This window comes from Bombus fervidus, chromosome 6 (assembly GCF_041682495.2).
Source record: "Bombus fervidus isolate BK054 chromosome 6, iyBomFerv1, whole genome shotgun sequence".
Lineage (NCBI taxonomy): Eukaryota > Metazoa > Arthropoda > Insecta > Hymenoptera > Apidae > Bombus > Bombus fervidus.
This window is the reverse complement of record NC_091522.1, coordinates 9,362,689-9,385,855: the sequence shown is the minus strand read 5'-3', so window position 1 is coordinate 9,385,855 and position 23,167 is coordinate 9,362,689. Positions and strand designations below refer to the sequence as shown.

The following is a 23,167-nucleotide window of genomic DNA, read 5'->3' as shown; positions in this document are numbered from 1 at the left end:
ATACTGTTATTTACTAGCTTGTAAAATTCATGACTGAATAAAATTACGAATTACGCAAATAGATGGAACGTCTAATAAATTTGATAAGACGAAGAGGGAAATCTGAAAGACGAGGAGGCAAATCTAGAGGATGGAGATAAAGTACAGTAGTTTCAAGATATTCTCACGTACGGGGAATTAGAGGGAAGAGACAAGACGAGAAGCCGACAGTTTGGGGTTCGAATTATCGACCGAGATCATATCCGAGTGCGCGTGGGATGGTTCCTCCTAGCTTAATCTCTTTGGTATCTATCGAACATAGCTTCCATGGGTTCTGCAGGATTATACCTTTTGACTGATCTATGTTTGACCGATTATCACGGTGGGGGTCCACATGCAGACATTTGATAAGAATTAGGAGACCTACAGGGAAGAAGGGCAGCTTGTACTTGCTAGTGATTCGCACGTTCTATGAGATAACTTATAGAAGATAGTAAAAAGTACAGATATGTTTGCAAACTTCAAATGAATAAAATAAATGAAACAAATTCTCTAAAATTTTGTTCGAATATAATAGATGGAAGGTAGATTTATCTAACTGGATTTGACTAACTCAATGAGATATTTTCTAGACAAGGATTCGAGTAACGTTTATACAAAACAGGACAGTCGGTCGAGAGATTGTAAAGAGATAGCCACCCCGAGTGCCGAATTCTTCTGTTAGTCCATCGAGTGGCGTCACTTTTGTTTGATGCCTCACCGTCGACTTCACGACGAATCGATACCGATCTATCGACACGGATCGCTTGCCTCTCATGGCCGTATCCACTCGAGTATTAATACGATCAAATCTTAACCTTTTTTCTTTTTTTCTTTCCCCGTCGTTTCCGATGAACAATCAAACTTCCGACTGGTGAACTGTTTCGAACTCGACGACTCAACGACGACGAACGTATTCCCACGAAATAGTTCCGACAAGCGAGAACGTACATCTAAATCGTGACTTTCTATCGCTGATAATCGCAAGGAAGACACAAAAGACGGAAAGGCTGAACGCCAAGGCGAACTATCAGAAAAGATACACTACCGGACAAAAGTTTAGATATCTAAAAGGTGAAAGGTCCTTGAATTTTCCTACCGTTTAACTTACTAATTTTAATGCTTCTAATCTGTCAATGTTAACACGGTGATTCATATTATGCCATATCGTTTAACTTTACTTTCATCGGAGTCTCGACTTTTAACCCTTAAGCCGAAACTTTTAGCCGATAGTGTACGTTAGAAACGCGAATTTGAATGTCACACGAGAAAGGTAAAATGTTAGGTTCTCCGTGATGTGAAAGTATACGAAATTCGATAAACAATATGTCATTAATTGCTAATTGCGATCCGTAAACGGGAGAAAGCGTGGCAGAGATCGAAGTCGATTTACGATTCGAAATTAAGAATAAGAATAAAGGTACTTATCGAAGACAGATCGGTGGGTTCGGTTGAGCATGTTATGACAAAGATAAGGGTAATGTTACATACCTTTTCGTTAGTTCCATTGATCGCTTCCAAAGCTTTTAATTTCTCGATCTCATCGTCTGACTCTTTTTCCAACGTGGACGCCTTTTTCGTTGTTGTTGTTGGTGCTTCCACCAACGTAAATCCCAGGTCTACGTCTTGTTTCCAAAGTACTTCGATTAAATCCATATCCTGAAACAATACGTAAGTATTTGTGAGAAGGTGTTGGTTAGTTAGATATATAAATTGAAAAAATGAAAAGATAGCTGTTATGTTAACGCAAATTTATATTTTTATTAGATACAAATCTTTATTTTTACGAAAGTAATAAACGAAGCCTAAATAGAGGTTCGTTTCATCTAGTAAATATTGTAATATATATTCCACTTTGGATATTTTAAGTTTTTCTTTATATCAAATGTGTATTCTATAAATTTTTGCTTTTTAACAATTTGTTATAAGTTTGTGAACACCCGATGCATATCAATAACGTTTGTTAGATGTTATAATTAATAATGTACTGTTAGGGGCAGTGTAAAAAGTATAGGTACGATAATTAATTTCAACGGAGATAACGTAGAACGTCGTTTATTAACAATTTTTTAACAAATAAAAAATATGTATATATTCTTACAAGTCAGCGGAATAATTTTCACAGAAAAAAAGAAATGGCATATGTATAGCCTGTGAGAAAATATTGAGATATCTAAAAAATGAAAAAAATATATGCGTGAAAGATATTCGTAAAATTGCAGTTTAATGAAGAAAATTAATAACTCTGATATATAGGAGAGGAAATTACTAAAATTAATTATTTTTATATTAAGTGAAGTTTTCTTTTGGTTTTACTATGGCTTCAAGCCGTCGTGACATTGAATTTATTAAATCGATGTGTACTCTAGCGGAAATGATTTTCCATTTTTCTAAAACAGTTCTTTTCTTATCATTTCTTGATGAAATATGCTGACTTCGTATTTCCCATTTCAGGTAATTCCATATATTTTCAATAATGTTTACATTTGGGGATTGTAGAGGTGTTTCTAAGCGTTTCCAAGTATTATACAAGATCGATGCTCGTGTGTTAGTTTTATTTACTTATTTACATTATACTTTGGACGGTTATCTTGCATCATAATGAAAGTATCTTCCAAACTCATTTTCTTTTGATGCAGACTATTTTTTAAAATACTATTAATGGTAATATTTATATTTAATATTAATATTCATTATAAAAATAATAATATTTATTAATATAATATTGTTACGTTCTATTTAGTTGTCGTGTTCGGTAGCGTTAACTGACGTTCAATGCAACTGACAATAACTGGCACGGGAGAGGATTAAAGTTGTTCGAAAGTAAATTAACTATATTTAATGATTTATTCAAATCTTACTCGATTTCGATATTGACAACTGACTGATGGATATAAAATTCTTCATTGACAAAACAATGATTCTTCGGTTGACAAAATGGTAATTATTCGATAGACGAACGGTAATTAATTAATATTGACCTCTCTGAGTCGCTACATTTATTTATATCTGTCGGAGATGAAAAAAACGTCGGGGTCTTTCTTTTGAAACTGTTTAGGATGATCCCCAACGTTTGTTCAAACTGCCGACTTTGTTTACAATTTAAATTGTCTTAATATCGTTATAAAGACATAGTTAGACAAATGTATAAACGCAAGATATAGCTTTTAGCGGCTTTAACCGCCTTTCACTTCAAATACTGCAAACACGGTTTCAAATAAACGTTTTAAATTACTTTGATTGGAAAGAAATTATCAATTTTATATATATTTTTGTAAGTTGCTAGATGTTTATTAATATTTTCACAATAGGAATAGATATAGGAAAATTATTCTGAAGACTTGTAAGAATACGTATATATTTTGATTCGATTAAAACCTTGTTACTATACGATGTTTTACAATAATTCTGTTGAAGTTCAGTACTGTGCAAACACTTTTTACAGTGACTCTATACTTTTACGAAGTAGAGAATTTATAATTTCCAAAAACTGCAGCATGTACCTACCTATGTATCTGAATTTAGATATTGAATTTCATACTGATTTAGTTCATCCTTTAATATCCGTAATAATCCATTCAAAAAGGATTAGATGTCACTTATCATAAATTGCAAGAAAACTTTTGTAAATTGTAAATTGCAAATTGCAAGAATTCTATTCTACACTTTCAATTAAATTTTTCGCGTACTCGCACGACTAAAATAAGTATAATTGATGATTACATGTTTACGTGTAGCATAGTAATTAATAAGTACAAGGATTTCGTGGTAGCACAACAAGTTTTGCGTGCTCGCTTTATGTAAGTTAATAACGTTTCGATCACGATCGAGTTGTTCGAAATCGAAATCACGATCCTGAAGATTCATTTTGTTGCGGGCCAAGATGTCCCTCGCAGGGAGTCCCATCGACGAGTGTGTACAAAAGTGCATGATTAATGACGGGCCGAGTATCGATGCATCTCGAAATGGAGGAGATCGAAAGGAGAAGAAAGAACCTGGGAAAAAGGACCAATCACATGACGGAGCACAATTGTCGGGGCAGCTGGCCCGTAGCTTTTAATTGAGCCAATTTCGCCGAGTTCGTATTCAACCTCGTTAACTAATCTACAGATTTTCTTCGCTAATTTAAACCTGACCGTTATTACAACCTGTGCAAGAAGAAGTAATGTCGAGTAACGGCGACCGTAATTAGATTTCGCAATTAATTCAACTTTGTTACAGTTTTTAGAGAAAAATATTCGATAAAAACACTTTGGTTAAGATATCCATGTTGCAGACTATGGAGTTACAGAAGTTAAAGATCGATTAATTTTTATCGCTAATTGGAACGTTTGTTTTTTAACGGTTGATCCGCAACTATCGGTAATCTAGTGGTTTTGTCAATTAAGTACAAATAAATAAAATTATATATGCACACACATATCTATTTGACTCAGCTTTAGGAAATACGAAATTAACTTATACTGCTTTTTAATAGATGAATATGCTCTTTTTAATTCAGTAGCTGTAACGTTTTACTTATTCGTAAGGAGATAGCGGAACAACGTTTTCATATTATAAATAGATAATGCATGCGAAAATGTTTAAAACGATGTTTCAGTAATTTAAGGAACTTATAGATACACCTATACAGTTTTTACTTATGATTTAAAAGTGATCGACTTTCTTATCGAAAAAGCATTGATCAAAGATAAATTGAAATTACTCCGAAGGCGCTTTCCTGCCGTACATTTCTGCAAATATATAATAAATAATTCGCGTCCAATGAATCGTATTCGCGGATTAAGTGACTAGCAAATTGCAACTACTTATCGTGTCATAGCGGCAACAGGACGTGAAATTTTTGAAGCAGTATTAAGAACACAACGACGTCTTACTACGTCCAAGAGGAATGTCAAAAGCCTCGTTACGATTTCATTAAAAATTGCGAATGAAAGAGGGAGAAAGATTGCATTGGTATAACAGCCGGCTATACAGATAGGTGAATGAAGACACGATTAGATTTGCTAATTTTTGTCGGAACGAGCAAGCGTGACAACTCGTGGCCTGCTTATTAAAGTCTAAGAACGGATTTGTATGTGTTTATTTGATGTACTTGTTTATACTTTCATAGAAACGTAGAATTTCTCTTATTTGTCGAAGATTGCGAAGATTAAGGAATGTTGCTTGTTAATTAGAAGGCAATTAGAAATTCTGCTACATAAATTTAAATACGAACGTCTCATCTATTCCACGTCTGAATAAAAATATGCAGTTCTTTAGCGGAAAAATCTCTTTAAAACTTTCTCTATTATATATTATATTATTATATATTACATTTATAGGATGTATAAGTTACATCTCTTCTGTGTTATAGGAAAATCAAGTTAATCTTTAAAATAAACCAAACAATATAAACTTTGAATAAATAGTTTTACTTGTATATATACATCGATATGAAATACACATACAGTTAAACAGAAATACATATCGTCTTTAACAGGAGGCTTAAAAATTAATTCGCTTCATAAATTAATAACTAACATATCTTTAACTTTACCAAATAATACGAATTATTAATTCTATTTCACATCTAACTTTCATCGATATTTTACCAGTTTATTCTTGCAGAACTGTATTTTTAGAACGGTCGCTACGTCCTTGATCAGATAAATTTGTTAAAAAAAGAGAAAATATCTAAAGCTCCACTATCGCAATTACCTTATGATGCAGGAGAAACGATTAAGCGTGTAAAACGATGGGATTATCAATAATATCACATATCTCTCGTTAGCTTGGAAAATTATTTCTTCGATCACAAGAAATACCGAATTGATTTTAGTTCAGTATTACTTGTACGTACTTGAAAGTTTTTTATCATTATAGTCGCTACGCGATCGATCGTTTATTCATCATGAATTAATTCCAAATATAATTTGAAGTTGTTACAGGCAATTCTGAACTATAAAATCAATCCAATAATTCTTATTTACATACATATGGGTAATCCGATAATTTTTCCAAGTTAACAAGAAACATATGATTAATCATTCCGCCGTTTTACACGCTCGATCGTTCTTCCTGCAACAGATCGCGGCCCCGATAGAATTTATTTATTTAGCTCGTGTATACGCATAATTTCATATGGATCAATCGGAGGAATCATTTGACGGTTAATACACGGGGTAAAGACAGAGCCGGTTGGCTCGTAGCCATTAATCTTTGGCCATCGTTATCGGTGATCGCAAATTTTAACACGGCGCATCGGAACCGCAGGATAACGGATATGTTTCTGCATCACGCTCGATCACGAACGCGCCATCGAAAATTACTTCACCGAGCGTGTAATTTGATGCTCCGGAGGAACGAGAAAGAAATGGAGGACGCGATGAAAAAGAGAGTCAGAGCGTGGGTGTGCATAAGGTGTCGGCCATGTTGGAGAAACACAGCGGGATATCCGCCGCGCCCACAGCTGGGCACAGCTCTCCTCGAGAAATCGAATCGACTTCGATGCCTAGGCCAGCAGCGTTTCACCTGGCACCAGCGCGCTCTTTCCAACGACATCGACGCCTTTAATTTTTATTCGATTAGCCAAGCGGCAAGATAAAGCGTCGGGACACCGACTCGTAGCAGCCCAATGGACAGCAATTTCTTATCTTTTACGTTCTTATTGATCCTTTTTTTATCGCCGTAACGTAATAAATCAATGGATGTCTAATTGTGATTTTGGATTAAATATACAGAGAAAATATAATTTCAAGAGACGCTAGGTACAGTAAATTAAATTACGTGTTCACCATCGAAAGATCGCTTCGTTGCTTTCGTACGATTCCTGGGACTTGGAAAATAACGAGGAAAGTGATAAACTTCCTAAGGATATAATACCGAAGGGACGATTTGCGCGTAAAGAACATGCAAGTTCCGAAGCTGAAGAAAATTCGTATCTCCCGCGCTATACGTTTCTAACTGTAGGTATGTAATGATAAATAGTACACGACGATACACACCGTGAGTCTAAATGACAGAAATGAAGTAAGACGAAAATCAAGAATAACAAAATTACATTGGAAGGTTCGAATGTTTAGTGAAGAATTAGTCCGGTACACGCATTTTTATCAAAAATAATCTTCCAATTTTTTTGCAATTTTGCATTTGAAAGTGGCAACATTTTCTTACACAGCCAATGTGAAAAGTGAAAACAAATAAGAAAAAAGAAGAAAGAAGAAGAAAATGGAAAGTGAAAAGCAACGGAGGAGCGAGAAAGAAATCGACGATTTTGTTATATAGGTGCAAAAGAGATAGCGTGGTCGTGGAATTAGAGAAGAGATAAAGTTCAGTCGTTTCGAGATTCTGAACAAACAAGATTGGCGGAAAGAATATAACGAGGAGGTAAAATCGGTTAGGAGTGAAATTTACACATTATAAGTGTCAGAACATGTGTCGAGACATTTTTACAGAGATAAGGACTTGGAGCTCTTTCCAAGATGTACCGATATCAATCCGAAACTGTTTCCTATTGTTTCTTTGAAAAGTCCTGATTTTCAGCAACTACAAATTAATTTATGTTTACTGGGCAGGAGATAGTAGAAACTTACTATGGCGCAAATTTCATAGCTTAATTGTGAATAATAATATCCAAATAATAATAATCCAAAAATAATCAATATCCAAATAACTCCTCCTAAATCTTAAATGTTGCATGAATGAGCGTAATTTCTCAACGATTTCATTTACAATTGCGCTCTGGATATCGTTGCTGTTTGTCTGCGTACATACTGGTAATAATTACATAACTGAGAAGTTACCACTTGCATAATAATTCACTAATCAAATAACGATATCACTGAATCGAGACAACTGAGGAATTACAGGCTACGAATTTCCATTCTACAAATACTTTTCACAGTTTTACAATTTACAGTTACAAGTTAAATAAGACGATTGCCTTGGCTGTAATTTGTGACGTTCGCTTTTAAGACTTCGCTCATTTTATTATCAATCTTGTTATTATCATACGAAGGAATTTATAGATGTATCGATAATTTATAATACGTACAATGTAATTACGATAATATAAATTCCAAAATTTTATTAATATTATAGGCTTTATTAAATAAAGCCTGAGAGTCCTGTTACCCGCGTAATATCATCAATTTCGTCAATTTTTTCGATCATGGGGCTGTGTTGCGAATCGTATGTTTAACGTTTTGAAAAGTATGGAATAGAACAACGATCTTCGTATCAAGATCACGTGTCCCATCTTGATTAGTTATCTTGAAAAATAGTTTTGCGGTTGATTGTTTCTTCGTCCCTGAATAACAGGTGCAACGATCTCCACCAGTCTTGAATCGATCTGTCTTCCTAAAGGAAAAGACTTCGCTTCTGCGGGACACGAGCCGATGACTATACATTTTATAACTTACTGCATCGAATGTCGATCATACAACACCGTGATAATGTAATTACTCTCCATTGTCGCCGATGACAACGAGTACAGCCAATCTTCTCGAATAATCAAACGCTTCTTCGGGGAAACGACGGTTTATCGTTGGTATACTATATAGCAACAGATCAGTTGCGTTCAAGTGGACTTTTCTGCAAAGTTTGATCGATTACACGATCGGTTAACTCGTGTTCTTGATACGATTCTTTGGTATTTGTACTGTACTCAACGTTCCCAACGATACCGTGAAACTTGAAGGAATATTTCGTCAGAAAAATGTCGAAATATTTGTAACTGTTTTTAGCACTTTTATATGACACTTCAGAAATTATAAACTCGTATCGATTATTAATGATTTATATATCATGAAATATTAATTTTAACTATCAGTAATATTCTAGAAGTTATGACACATTACTTGAAGAAGGAATAATTGTGCACTTTCGTTTGCAAGCTAACGTTTCAATCTACTTTTCTGGAAACCAAAACGTATAAGAAATGCATGATTTAGTGGTGCCAGAATAATAAAATTATGTATGTAAAAATGAAGAAACTGCATTACATATAAAGATATACGTAGTTTATTCTGGTTGATAAGAGATACGAGTATAGATATTCTTATCATTAATTGATATTTATTTAAAATATTCTCTCGGTATACAGAATTAATAACTAACGATTAATTCTATTATCCTGAAGTCTAGCAAGATATAGAATTAGAAAACGTATATGTATATACAAACAACGATTGACATGGATATTCTATGAAAACTTTGATCCTCTTCTTGATAAAGCCATTCTGACATTGTGACTCCATATTTTCATGTAACCTGACGTTCTCACTTTGCCCTCGAATTTCTTATATTTAAATTTTTCCTAATTTCTTATCTTTAAGCTTCACTTTTTCTATTCCTTTGTTCTCTAACATTTCTTATTGCAACCAAAATACTTTAACATTGAAATTGTTTCCATAAGGTGTTAGTTTATTAGACGTTAGTTGAGTGTTTATTTAATAAACGTAGAATGGAATTCCATTTATTCGAACGAAATTTTAGTTACTGTCTGATTAAATACTTAAAGTAAAATTACACTATACAAAACCATATTAAAACCTGTTTGGACCTATGGAATCCAACTATGAGGAACAGCAAGTAATTCCAATATAGAAATTCTTCAACCATTCCAATCGAAAACCTTAAGATCCCTAATAGATGTACTTTAGTACGTCACCAACGAAACAATACATCACAGCCTCAAGATACCCACAGTCAAAGAAGAATTATCCAAATTCATCAATAGACATAGCACAAGAGTTAACAACCACTAAAACCCTCTAATTACTTAAGTACTCGACACGTCGGAACAGATCCGCAGGCTAAAAGGACATTACACTTTAGACCTAAGCACTAGATTCAAATAGAATCAAACATACTATAAACACTATAAACATCAGACAGTTTTTTCTTTTTTTATATTTGCGTTTAATTTACAATCAATTCTCGTTAGAGGATTTTACTATCTATATCGAGAGGTACTATGACATAGTACCACGGCAGATAAATTTACTTAAAATCCTCTAACGAGAATTGATTGTAAATTAAATGCAAATATAAAAAAAAAACTGTCTGATTAAATAACTTCTTGAAGATTAAATCCACTTACGTGTCTGAACGTGAACATCCAATTACACGAATAAAAAATCGTAAGACAATGGAGTGAATCAGTGAATTTCTATTTATGAACTTCAACTAGATATACAATCTGTTTTTGTCTCTCGATATGCGCAAATAAATGGAATTCTACAGTATTCTTATCTTGTGCTTATCTTTTCCGAATTAACCTACACTGCCTTACATTATTTATTTATTCATATTAATGGCCGAGGCATGTCTTACAAACCCAGACGACAAAGCACTAGAGTCTTAGTTTTCGAGAGAAATGTTATTTTCAAATCAATCATGGATTTGATTGATAGTAATTAGTGATACGAATTTCATTACAGATTGCTATTGTAATCATTTCTCTATTTACGCAGTACGGTATCAGACATCTCGCTGATAGATCATTAAGGACACACAATGTACACAAAGAAGAAAAAAAAGCAGTATCAAAGCTTATTTGATAGCAATATTAAACTATTAATTACTTTTTTTCACATCTGATAACGAACAAGCTGAACGTAATAAGTAACAGTAAATTGTTTATTGAGTTTATATAGCGTATTATATTAAAAAAATATTGTTGAAAATTTCGGTGTATCTAGCGTTGACACGGGCACAATATCTATCTATCAACTAAAATAACAAACATAATTTATCATATTATAGTTTATCACTGTGAGAGATGAATCAAGAAGCCTTCGAGAAACAGGTACTATGAGCTCACGGTTATGCTAATTAAATTACACCGTACTCGAATTGCATCGTAATTAAATTACGTTGTATTTGAATTACATAATTCAAACTTTTCAATTAATTCAATCGTTAATTACCGCAATCGTGGTTATAATTGGAATACAATGCAACTGAATGACAGCTCGGAACTCCGAAGAAGCGAGATAAATGTTTATACAATTTATCTTCCATATTTGTATCTTTTTAACGTCTACGCGGCGTATCTTCCACTTCCCGTTCACGCAATTTTACGTTTATGTCCTAAAATTAAATTATCTAATCGATCGTACTTTCTAATCGTACAATTACGAATCGTATTGTAATTTACTCAAATGAGAGATATGAATTACGAATTACAATGCAATTGAATTACTTTATACATTGTAATCATAATTCATGGATTAATTCAATTGTAATTTTACACAGTTTTGTACGATTTACAATTCACGATAATAGTTACCCATATCGATACGATTAAATACTTGATATATCATAAAACGTGCGATCATCGAAATGTGAGAATGAAAAACTAAAAGGAAAAACATTCGAAGATAAATGTAATACGAGTCAAAGATTAATTACACCAAATGGTGACTAGCGAGTTGGAAAAGTGGCTTGCCGGTAATAAGTAATCTTTACAAATTTATCGGTAATCTCGTTATGGCATAACTTTACCTCAGCTTTACCTCTCTTTCGACGCCTGTTGTGCATCGAATCCTCAACAGAACAGCGTACTTCTTAGTCGGTGAACCTGTCAGGATGTACCTGGCTTTGAACGATAAATAGGCCTAATGGTGGTTCTACCGTTAGGTTGACCAGGTATTATCCTCGATTTTCACGCCACCCTTTCGTATCTAGCCGAGAACGTACCGACAGCTTAGAGATCCTCCTATATCAGAAATAAAAACTATCTACCGACGTAGCTTCTTGTTGCGCCCGTTAAAAAGAAAAGAACGTTCAGAAGCGTTTGAAAATGGAGATCATCATCCCTGGATAGTTCTACTATCAACGATTATTTGAATTATTAATATTCATTACAACGATTATCATCCAAGCTGTTACTATTAAGAATATTAAATCTTAAGAAAGGTTGCAATAGTGAAAAATGAAATTCCGTTTATTTCTAACGTAAAAGACAGAAATGTATCGCAAGAATTATAAATGATTCGATGCTTTGAAATTCAATTTTCTCAGTTTTGAAAGCTACAACGTAGAACAATGTTGCAATGCTTGATATATGAATACGATCTAATGCAACGAAAGTTATCATAATGATTTACGATCACAGAGTTACGTTGGATTAACGATGCATGAAGTGGGAAGTGTAACTAAATGAAAAATCCTAGGGAAGCATCTTTCTGCACTGCTTGTAAAGTAATGACTTCGCCATAAATAAAAGAAGGTAGGAACCGTAGCGAATGATGTTCCGCAAATCCTACTTGCTATTCATAAATTACTTAGTATTCGCGTAGTTACAAGTGCCTTTGAACATTTTGCGGTAGACCAAGATAACCACTGACCGCTAATGGGTCCCATGGGTCACGCCTACTCATCTGGTTCCTTCCGGAAGAGGACTTGTAAAGGACCATTTTCTTACCGGTTCCGATTCATCTGTTTGATCAGATGGTAGATGTCGCAGAAAGTAATTTTTATCCAACTTTCTACAAATCCATCGAATAGGCCGTGGTATTGCGTAAGTAAAGAAATTCATCCGGTTCTTGGTAAAGTTATTTTTACTTAGAAAAATTTCGCAAATTAAAGAATAGACGTAAAAGAATTGTTACCGATACGATTTCTCGCTCACATTGTACGATGATAATTTCTTTAAAACGTTGATTTTCTTCTTCTTAAAAGAAAAAGCCCTTTCCTCGGTTGAAATTAAAAAGCAAAATTTAAACATAAAATTAAATAGTCGCAGCAGCGATCGAACTTGATATGATTTGCATATGTATTTTAATTTATTTTCATTTAATTATCACGTTACATCTATGTGTTACACTTGAAAACAACGCGATGAAAGCAGTACCTAGGCATTGCGTGTAAATGGGTCGGAAAAATTGTTCTAATGATAAATCACTCGAAGATACCTAAATCGCGCTCACGGGAATGTTCATTAATAATAACGAAAAATTACGTGTCGCGAAAGTAATTCGCATTACCATATGTCAAGAATTTTCGCAAACATTTTAAGAAAATTTCTCATTCGCTGATTCACACTCAGTCGCTCAATTTTTAATATGAAAATTCTCGCAAACATTCTTATCTAACCGATGAAACGTTATCATAATCGTATTTCACACGAACTTTATCGGTCTGTACGAAAAAAATGTAAGTAGATACCACGTAATTGTTCAAGCAAGTACAGGAGTTACAATATCGAAACACAATCGAATGCGTAGACGTTTCCGTATTAAAGAATACTCGAGAAATCTAATCAATCACTATACATTAACAGGACGTTTTCTTGAAAAGTGTCCCGTTAGGTGATTCAAAAGTTGAATTCCTATAAGGTTGATTAAAGAAATTGAGCAACTTTCTAAAGACTGGGTTACGTCTTCTACAAAGGGAGAAAGAAAGAAAGGAGGAAAGAAAGAGAAAGAGAGAGATTCAAAAGCATAAAGCATTAATTTCCTGGTTTTAATTAATGCGTCGTGCACGCAGCCGTACAGTAATGGCGGCCGAACCGTCGTACTACGAAGAGGGGATAAAGGAGGGGGAAGAGGGAGGCGCGGCTAAAAGGGGAATTTGATTAATGATCCTGCAGGATCTGGGACGCGAGGAGGGAGAGAGGAAGCGTATCCTGGGGGACGCCTGTCTTGCCACAGAGCACCGATCACTACCAGAACATACCTCCACTCTACGGAACACATTTTTCAGATTTTTTGAATACACTTTTGCATCGAATATTTTTGAAAAATAGTTCCAACAATTTATTCTTTATCTGATAAACGAACGATAAAAGAGAGAGAGAGAAATATATAAAGGATACGTTAAAGTATATAGGACAGAAATATATATGTGTATATATATATATACAGGACTATGAATGATAAACATTTACGATTAGAATGTGCAAATCAAATCAATAGAATGACGAAGTTGCGTAAGAATTAAAATTGAGCAAGTTGTATAAAACTTACGCGCATGTTTACATTAAGTTGAAGAATAAAATTGAAACACGTTAGGGTAAGGAGTAAATTACAGAACACAACCAATTTATTTTCTAAAGCAAAGCAGCGAACAGTTCTTTTAATTTCCAGAGCTACTCGCGTTATATAATTCAAAATAGAAAAGAAAACGGTGCTCCAAGAATGCTGAAAGATAGTTTGCTTATACCCTATTTTGGATATATGTTTCCCGTGAAAAATTCCTGTTCCATAAACGTTGAGATAACTCGAGTCCCGTAAATTAATGGAATTAAGAACATTCACGCACGGCAATTAATATTTCAACACGCTGAAACTCCGTTCCTCCTATCAATCACGATAAACGATCCTTAAACGCCGCTATCTCTAGAAAATTACACTTCTCAACGAATCTACCCGTTTTGTCAATGAATCATTTTGCGATAAAAAAAGAAGAAAGGAAAAAAAGGAATGAACGAAACAAAAAAAAAAAAAAGAAAAGGGGAAAGAAAAAACAAGACAAGAAAGAAAGATTGATCAAGGAAAGAGAGGATGTCGGTAGGAAGATCAGCCGTCTCGGCTGACCGAAGAAAAATAGTTTGGTTATCGACGCGGGCTGGAGCCAAACCAGCCCCTATCTCGTGTCCCATCGACGTATCATCAATGTAATTCGTATAATGTATCCACGCAAGTCGAACTGGTGAAAGAGGCAGAGAGGGAGAGAGGGAAATAGAGAGGGGGAGAGCATGCAGGAGAGGGCGAACGCGTACTTATGTTGTGGGATATATCGGTGAGAGGCAAAAGCAGTGAGGGGCGGTGCGTGTGTACAAAGGGAACGCCGACGATGCCGTCACGAACGTTCACCCCAACAGGGGCGTACCTATCTCTATCTCTCTTTCTCTCTCTTTCTCTTTCTCCTTCTCTTTTTTCAACCCCCGCGCCGCGATGTATCCGAGGTGTACCGCCAAGCCCACGTATTATGTATTCTCCGCTTTTTATTCGTATATACCTCGAAGACGTGCGTGTACTGTTGATCGTAGATGAAACAAGAAACGCTGGGCGATAATTTTAAAAGAAGAAGAAGAAGAAGAAAAAAAAAGAGTATGTGCGCGGCTCGACGTTAAAGAGGAAACTATAAATCTTATTATAATTATTAACGTATAGCGTTATCTTCTATTATCGCACGTGCTTTTCAACGTAAGCCTCAGACTTGTCTCACTAATATCTGTACTTAAGGCATAGAACGCATTATAATTTTATCTATACGTCCATTTCGATTTAATTACTACGCGGATAGATTTCTTTGGCATCGGTGGATCGCTTTGAAGCGGCTAACTTGTTGGATCAAGTTGGAAAGTAAGGTAAGGCAAAGTTGGGAAATTTTGTTTTACATTTAACGTGATTTCGTATGGCATATATTTATTAAGCGAAGCTTACAGTAAATCATTTTGTACATCCTGCACTACGTTGTCTTTTGTTATTTCAAACACCTAACGTTTGATTCTCTTCCGTAGCTTGTTCTAAATGAATAGCGATTTATTATGGGTCCCAATGTGGAAGAAATACCGAATCACAATGAAAGTTAATCGAACGCCAAATTCATTTTAATATACGTGATAGCATAGGCGACATAGAACTTTTTGCTCGATAACTTTATACGATAATCTTAGCTGTAGATATTTTATATTAAACACATTTCCTACAGACATATTTATTTATCGTTACGAGATGTCGAAGTGGTCACCGCTTCTAAGAAAACTCTACATTTGGTCTTTTAGTTTTCTCAAGCACTGAAGCCATCGACAGCGTGCAGACAAAAGACTGAAACGAAGGAAGATCATAAACTGTAGACAGGCGACGATGACTTCAGGGCTTTCAGTCATAAGGTAACACTGCTAGCGTGCGGATCTGGACCAGCTCAATTATATCCCGATTTGTATTTACACTTCTGTACTAAAATATATTTTCTACCTTACAATTTATCCACGCGTTCCTTTGTTCACATACATCTAATAACCTCAACACGAGATATAACAGTAAGATTCATAAACGATCTAATTTATTGCGCGATAAGTATTACACGCACATGCGTACTATATGCAGTGTACCTGTATTATCTTTTATATCGCAAATAGACGAGGCAAATTTTATTTTAAATTCGAAACAAGTCAACTTCTTCCCGGCTAAGTTAATCATCAGAGAAATTCTTTTCCTTTACGATCAATCTCGGAGTCATACATAATCGAACAGGTAGGTATGTTGTTTTTCTACACGATGTTAGGAAGTTTGATTCTTTCGCTTTTCTATACACGAGATTACTTTTTTGACGTCGGTTTCGCCGTTCCTCGACGATTATTAATAATTAACGTGTCCCGGCGTACGATGCTTCCGCGAAAACCCGTAAAAATGTCGTTTTTGATTAAATCGACAAGATCCGCAGATCGAGCGGCGATTTTTTCTGAGATAGCGCGCGATCGGTTCGAAGCTTGTAATTACGCGGGGAAGAAAACCGGTCTTGCGTCCAGCGATTTCACGACGGACGCCTTCACTCGGTTATGGCCGCCATTAGTGCAAATAAGATTCTGGACTGTCAGACTAGCCGAACTAATCACCTCGTGTCCTCTTCGTACGAGACTTTCGAAGGCGTTAATTATTTCTACTGACTCGATGTCTGCCCTACGATTCACGTATCATGACAATATATTGCAGATACTCTGTATTGATTTTAAATATTCCATAGTAGACAACATCCCCACCGCACTGATGGTGAATTTCCATGGCAAACTTAATCCCACTGTGAGCAACCCCCTGAGTGATGCCACCCTTTTTCTATATTTCTTTCGAGAATTCTTTATTTCGTAGTTAAAATATCATAAAACTTCCTCGAAAATCTGCCTTCTTTGATTCTTATGAATTTTATGTAATAAAGTTTTAAATACGAAGGCGCTAAACTTATTTATACATTTTTGTAAGACTTTGGTTGCCTACGTAAAACTTTAGCTTTTCGGTTTAGCTTCAGATTAGTCAAAGTCGCTCGAGTAAACATTTAACTCCTGGAAGCTACTGTTTCACCCGATGCAAATTTTGTTTTAATATTATCTCACCATAGGATCATTTTCTCGCTATTGATATTTTTCTTACTGAGCTAAAAGTACGTAGTATCTTCTCATTTTGTGGCTCGTAATATACAAGTTTGGTTATTCGTTGCAAACATCAAAATTGAACATTTAAGATGTTAAAGTCTAGACAATCTCCTAACTGTAAGTATCCTGTAATTTTCTTAGAAAAAGACAAAGATTGGTAAGAATGATCTTTGCCGCGAACTTCTAAAATACGCACAAAAGTTTATGAAATAAATTGTTCCTTGGCAGCACCGCCATTGTAAATAATTCCTAGGTAATCCTAATCTATTTCCAATTAGTTTATATACTAGTAAATAACTCTGTTGCGAATCGTAAACGTTTCGCATTTACTTTGTTTTCTTCTGCAAATATACTTGGAATTATCCATATAACACGATCCACGGCAATTGTGATTACGCGGAACGACCATCGACGCGGTTGATCGTGGAAAGTCGCGGGAATATCCAAGAAACTGTAGAAACGAACAGATGTTAGCGGGTCGCTTTGATTCGTCGTGAGCCGCGCTTCTGTGAGAATCAAACGGAGAACTGCAGTCCATGCAGTACGCGTCCGCCGCGAAGAAACTGCAATTCACGATGTAATCTCTGGGGAACTGGCATCGATCACACGGGGATCTTGCTCGACGTCAAAATATTTCCAGAGACATTCTGTACGCCCCGGGAACGGAATCGCTTGATCCATCGGAAGCTGACCGTTAAATTTTGAATGTATTTTTCTGTTGTTAAACATCCGAAAGGAAGAATTAGACGCGACAGAATCGATCCCCGAGGAATAGCGAGACACTTCTCGATCTTTTGCCGCCGCGTCTCCTGGAATTGATTGCCTTACGATCGTACCATAAAGCAATAATGATATATGGTTACGTAAGAATATCGTATTTGCAGTTTTGAAATTGTTCCTGAGAAATAATGTTTGAAAAATTATATAATAAGACTATATACAACTATTAAAAAATGTATATAAAAAATGGTATAAAGCAACGTGCCAATTATTTATCAGGTAATGTACATATTTAATGAAGTATGAAAGTACCTTGGTATATTAATGACCATATTTTTATGTACGATCATTATCTTGCCGTTACTGTTACCGTTTAGACGTTAACACGATACGTTTCTTATGACACAATATCGCTACCATTCTACGATCCCACGTTCTGTTTCTGGTTTTCCTTGCTTCTTCTCTTTCAACTAATTGGTTATAGCGGCAGAAGTGTTGCTTTATTGGCCAATTGACATTTACAGATGTCTTACATCTATACGTACATACATACTTTTTTACTTCGATATTTTTATCGCGCGTTATTTCCAACTTCGCTTGAACTTCGTCAACCTATTTTACGTTAAATTGCTCGTACAGGTGAATAAAAATAACAAAAACGTAAATACTTTTCGTTATACGTATGGATCGAGGTATATAAACGAATAAGATGAAATATTTCGATACTTGGAAGAGACGAGTGTACTTAATGTAACGCTGGCAATTGAAAAACCAGATAATACGTAGGCTGTATAGAAATAAAACATTTAAAGAAAGAACAGAAATGTGACTTATATCACGTTCTTCCCCTATAATTCTCATACTTCGTATTACATGCGTACACGTATTATGCCAATAGATAATAAGAAAAGTTATAAATTCCGTGATGATATCCGTATAAAAAATATGAGACGGTGAAAGGAAGGAGAGTGGGACGAAGGGAATAAGAAAGAGCAGAGAAAGCAAGATCGACGTGACTGGCCGTAGTGGGATGATGGTCCTTTCTTATCGTAGAATAGTTAGAAGGCGTAGCAAGGAGGGCCGAAGAGGCGGTTGACAAATGAAGAAGACGGCGTCCCTTTGAATTTATAGGCTATAAAGGAGTGTAAACGCATCCGGCACGAATCAACCGAGTATCGTGGCAACGGTGAACACGTTGCCGAGTATTCGGACTCACGGTGTCGATTAAAAAAATGTTAACGAGCCGGATATGGCTGACGGCAGGAAGGTTAAGGCAAGAATCGCGAATCCACCCCAGAGTTCGATAGGTCGGCAGCTTCAAGGAATTGGATGGACAGCCGATTGACGGAAAGAGACACCGATGTAAGTACCGATAATATCTCCGATATAACGCCTGCATTATGCTACGCCGACATACCCAGACTTATTATACAACTGTCTTTGTTCCCATCATCGTAATTACTGGCCAATCATGGATTTTTTCTTGTTAATGAACGAGAATTCGTCCTCTAGTTTATCATTGACGCAAACTGTCGAAAAGATGATTTAGAAAATTGCTTAGCGTAAACTTGAAACGTTTGTTCAACCTCATTTTTATTTTTTGTTTTATTCCTCCAATCCTACGATTATTTGAATTATTTCCTCGTTTTTTGGATATTTTTTATTATCGAATATAAAATACACGACATTTTCTTATTCATAGCTTAAAAGCTCATAGCGTTTCGTAATATACGAATTGTATTATTTCGTACGAAGTTCGAGAGATTGTAAGACATTGGAGCTTGATCCAAATAATCCTACGTTTCATCTACTTGGTATAATAGCCTTGTGACAAAAAGAAAAGAACTTCACTAACAAAAATTAATTTTCTTTTTAAAGCTATAATAAGTCAAATGAAATTGCGGTTAAAGTGACGTGGTACGTTCCTGACTTTCTCCTCTATGTTTTCTCGTGGTCCTCTCTTTCCAAAGTATTTCAGTATCATTAGTCATTGCCGCAACATTTCTCCTCGAGAAGGGACGCAAAACTATTCTACCTACTTTGTTCGTGATAGAGGGTGGTAAACGTGTTTATGGTAATCTTACAAAAATTCTAAGTAAACGTCAAAGGTGGTCTGTCATAACTATCATTTTTCACAATAAGTTGTACATTTGAAACCTCTAGCGGCGGTCTTTGAAGAAACATCAATTGTCGGCACATCTGACACACAAGTAGACATTTGCGGTTAAATTAATTAATCTATGAATGTGTAATATAATGATAAAACCAGAATTATGGTTTTTTAAATTATCAACAAAATTCTATAATACTATACACAATCACAGTCAGCAGGGACTTTATTATCCACAGAATAGAAATTTAATTCTGCATAGAGGAGAAACTTTCTTTTATTACGAATTGAAATGAAACATTTCAATGTAACTCTTAAGCTTTTAAATTTTAGCAGAATTTTAATTTCACGTATAACAGAAATTTTATTTATTACAAATTAATAGCAACCAACCTGATATAATTTTCGCGTGTTAAAATCTAATAATACAATTCTAATACATCGTTTTATATTTTCAAAGAGCGAATATAGAATCAGCTGAGAAAATAAGAATATTAAAAATAAGATGTAGTTTGAACGAGCATAGATAATGTATGTGCTATGCCAAGGTACAGTTCTGAATCGTTCCAAAGAACAAGTCCTGACACATTGACAACAACCTGATGCGAGACCACCTTTACTACATCAAGGTGTTTATCTTACCTGTTATCTTGAAGCTACTATAATTTGTCAAACTGAAGCCGACATAACCGAGGAACGATCCTGATTGCTTGTTTAGTTTTGATTTAGGTTGCTATAATGTCGTGATTCGTAGATATACAGGTAGCTTCAAGTAATGTTATTTTAGTCAATTAATTTTCTCAATAATATTACTTCATAAATTTAATATATTTTACGTAATAAAAATGTCCTATGAAAAGGTACACATATGTATATGTGTAAAACAATACACGTATTTGAAATTATTTTCACATTGAGATTCGATATAGGAATCTGCAATATCCTATGTGCTTCCATCGCCACCTATTGGTGCTATATTAACACTGGATAACAACTCAAATAATTTATACGAAGTTTCATCAACCGGTAACTTGTCGAATCTATTCCGGTAAGATGAATCCTATTGAACGAGAACTGCTCGTCTGTGGATAAATTTTACATAAAATGCACATACCGGCAGATCGTAATACTGAACAAGTGGAATTCAATAGAAAAATCAAGAATCGATCTTATTTATTATTCTACATTCTTTAAAATTCTCCAAGTGCACGTAGAAACTTTCGTGCTGAATGAATTAAAATTGTATTATGTACGTGAATTATATTTTCGTTAAATAGTAAGTATTCATCATGTGTCGGATTTCAGAATTGAAAACTGAAAGAAACTTTACAAAAGAATTTTTCTTTCATATCGTTGATAACGTAATGTTGTCTCTTAAATCTTTGTTTTATATTTATTATATTCTGTTAAAAGCTATACTTAAACTATAAATTCATTATAGGAGAAACCTATCTAGTGATATGTTACAATAAAAATTGTTTCAGTATTAGAACACTGATAAAGCCATAGTATTAAATTTCTTAAAATATTAAACATTGTTTACTTTAGGTACATGTGTATAGGCATATACATATAGGAATAGGTACTTGTGTACTTCAGTATCGGTTTAAAAATTCTGATACAAGAGATATGGTTCATACCCAATAAAAATGAGTATTTTAAGTAACATATCGATATCGCGTATCTTGCCAATCTATTATGAATATTTCAATTATTAACAAGCGTTTTTCTGATAATTTCCTTAAATTGAAACTTTATTACGAAACATATGGAAGAGCCATAAACTCTTCATCTTATCTGTACTTTATCTGATTGAATCTTAACTATATAAGCACAATTTTACTGAATCTAGTTTACTAAACTAATAGCGATAAAACTAGTCAAACTAATAGTTCGTGATATTATTTTGAACCTACAAATACAGTAAATATTATCTGTTATGTAATGTTACTTGATGAATGTTGTAATAAAATTGATGTAATAAGAAATGCTCCAGTGACACAAAATAGTACAGAGTTTTTGACTTCTTTCAGGAAAGAAACTTTTAATAGAAAGTAAATATAAGTAAAAACATATTATTGTTTGATAGTCATTTTATAATAGTCATAAATCTTTGAAAATCTGAAAAACACAGTAGAGTATCTTTGAAGTATAAAGTTAATACGATGATCATTTTCACGTGCAAAAACTGAATCAAATAATATTGTATTCCGTCGAATATAAAATAAATGTGACTTTATTACTGAATTTATAATAGGATCTTGTAAAACTTGTAATTAGATAACTTCATAAAAAATAAATTATTAAAAAGTATTATTGAACTTATTGAAAAGTTCATCTGTTCTATTGGAAAAATTAATAAACTTTTGTAAGCAATGTTTATAATTTCCTTTTGTTACCTAAAGTTACTATGAGTAACGTACGCATATACTATGCATCTTCTTTTAATACGAAATCTATCAAAATTGGACACGAAAACGTGTTTAACTAGTTATGCAAATTTATGTTTTGCCAAAATCATATAATCTATCTATCACTATAGTTTGAAGCGCGTTATGTATTTAAAAAAAATTGCTTTTTAATAATGATAGATCTGTATAAATACGATACAAAATCAAAATAAATTGCTTCAAAATTCAATAATTTGAAGAGTGTACGAATAAGATGTATTCTAGAAGCTCAGGTTTGTTTAAAATAAATGAAAAATACGTAAATTTTAAGAACAAGATCTTCGTTTCTTCAACGAATAACTACTTAATAACTACTTTAATTACGTTAATCAACTTTAATCAAGTTAATAACTATTTAAGTAGAAAATTTTCATTTAACTTAATTTACGATTTTCTTCTGCGTTTAGTTCAACTAAAAAGAGAACAGAACCACTGTATAATATTGCTGAATAGAATTATATAATTATACATTATATAGAAAAATAATTATTAATATGCCACACATATACAATATCGGGAAACGAATCTTTAAAGGTGGAAAACTGTCTAATTTACACCAGCTCGATGATTCTAATCACCGAAGGAACGATTCATGCCAAGAAAATATATTATTGCGCCATGCTTTGCACATGTCAACGGTATAATCATAGACGTATATACAGGGTGGCCTGAAAATCACTACCTATTCACGATTTTTGAGGCACTTGCAAAAGCTGGACAAAAAAATGTTTCGAACAAAAAGTGACCAGCTTTCAATCGACAACAGATCGTGATATTGAAAATTTC

The 23,167-nt window shown here is 34.2% G+C and overlaps 1 protein-coding gene across 5 annotated transcripts in view; it reads right to left on the bottom strand.

Moving 5' to 3' along the window:
- Window positions 1-23,167, bottom strand: part of Cnc (NFE2 like bZIP transcription factor cap-n-collar) — a 112,411-nt gene that overhangs the window by 72,820 nt on the left and 16,424 nt on the right. For all 5 annotated transcript variants that reach the window (XM_072004932.1, XM_072004931.1, XM_072004933.1 and 2 more), the window contains exon 2: window positions 1,510-1,677. In XM_072004932.1, the coding sequence (XP_071861033.1) occupies window positions 1,510-1,677 (168 nt within the window). The remainder of the gene's footprint in view (window positions 1-1,509; window positions 1,678-23,167) is intronic.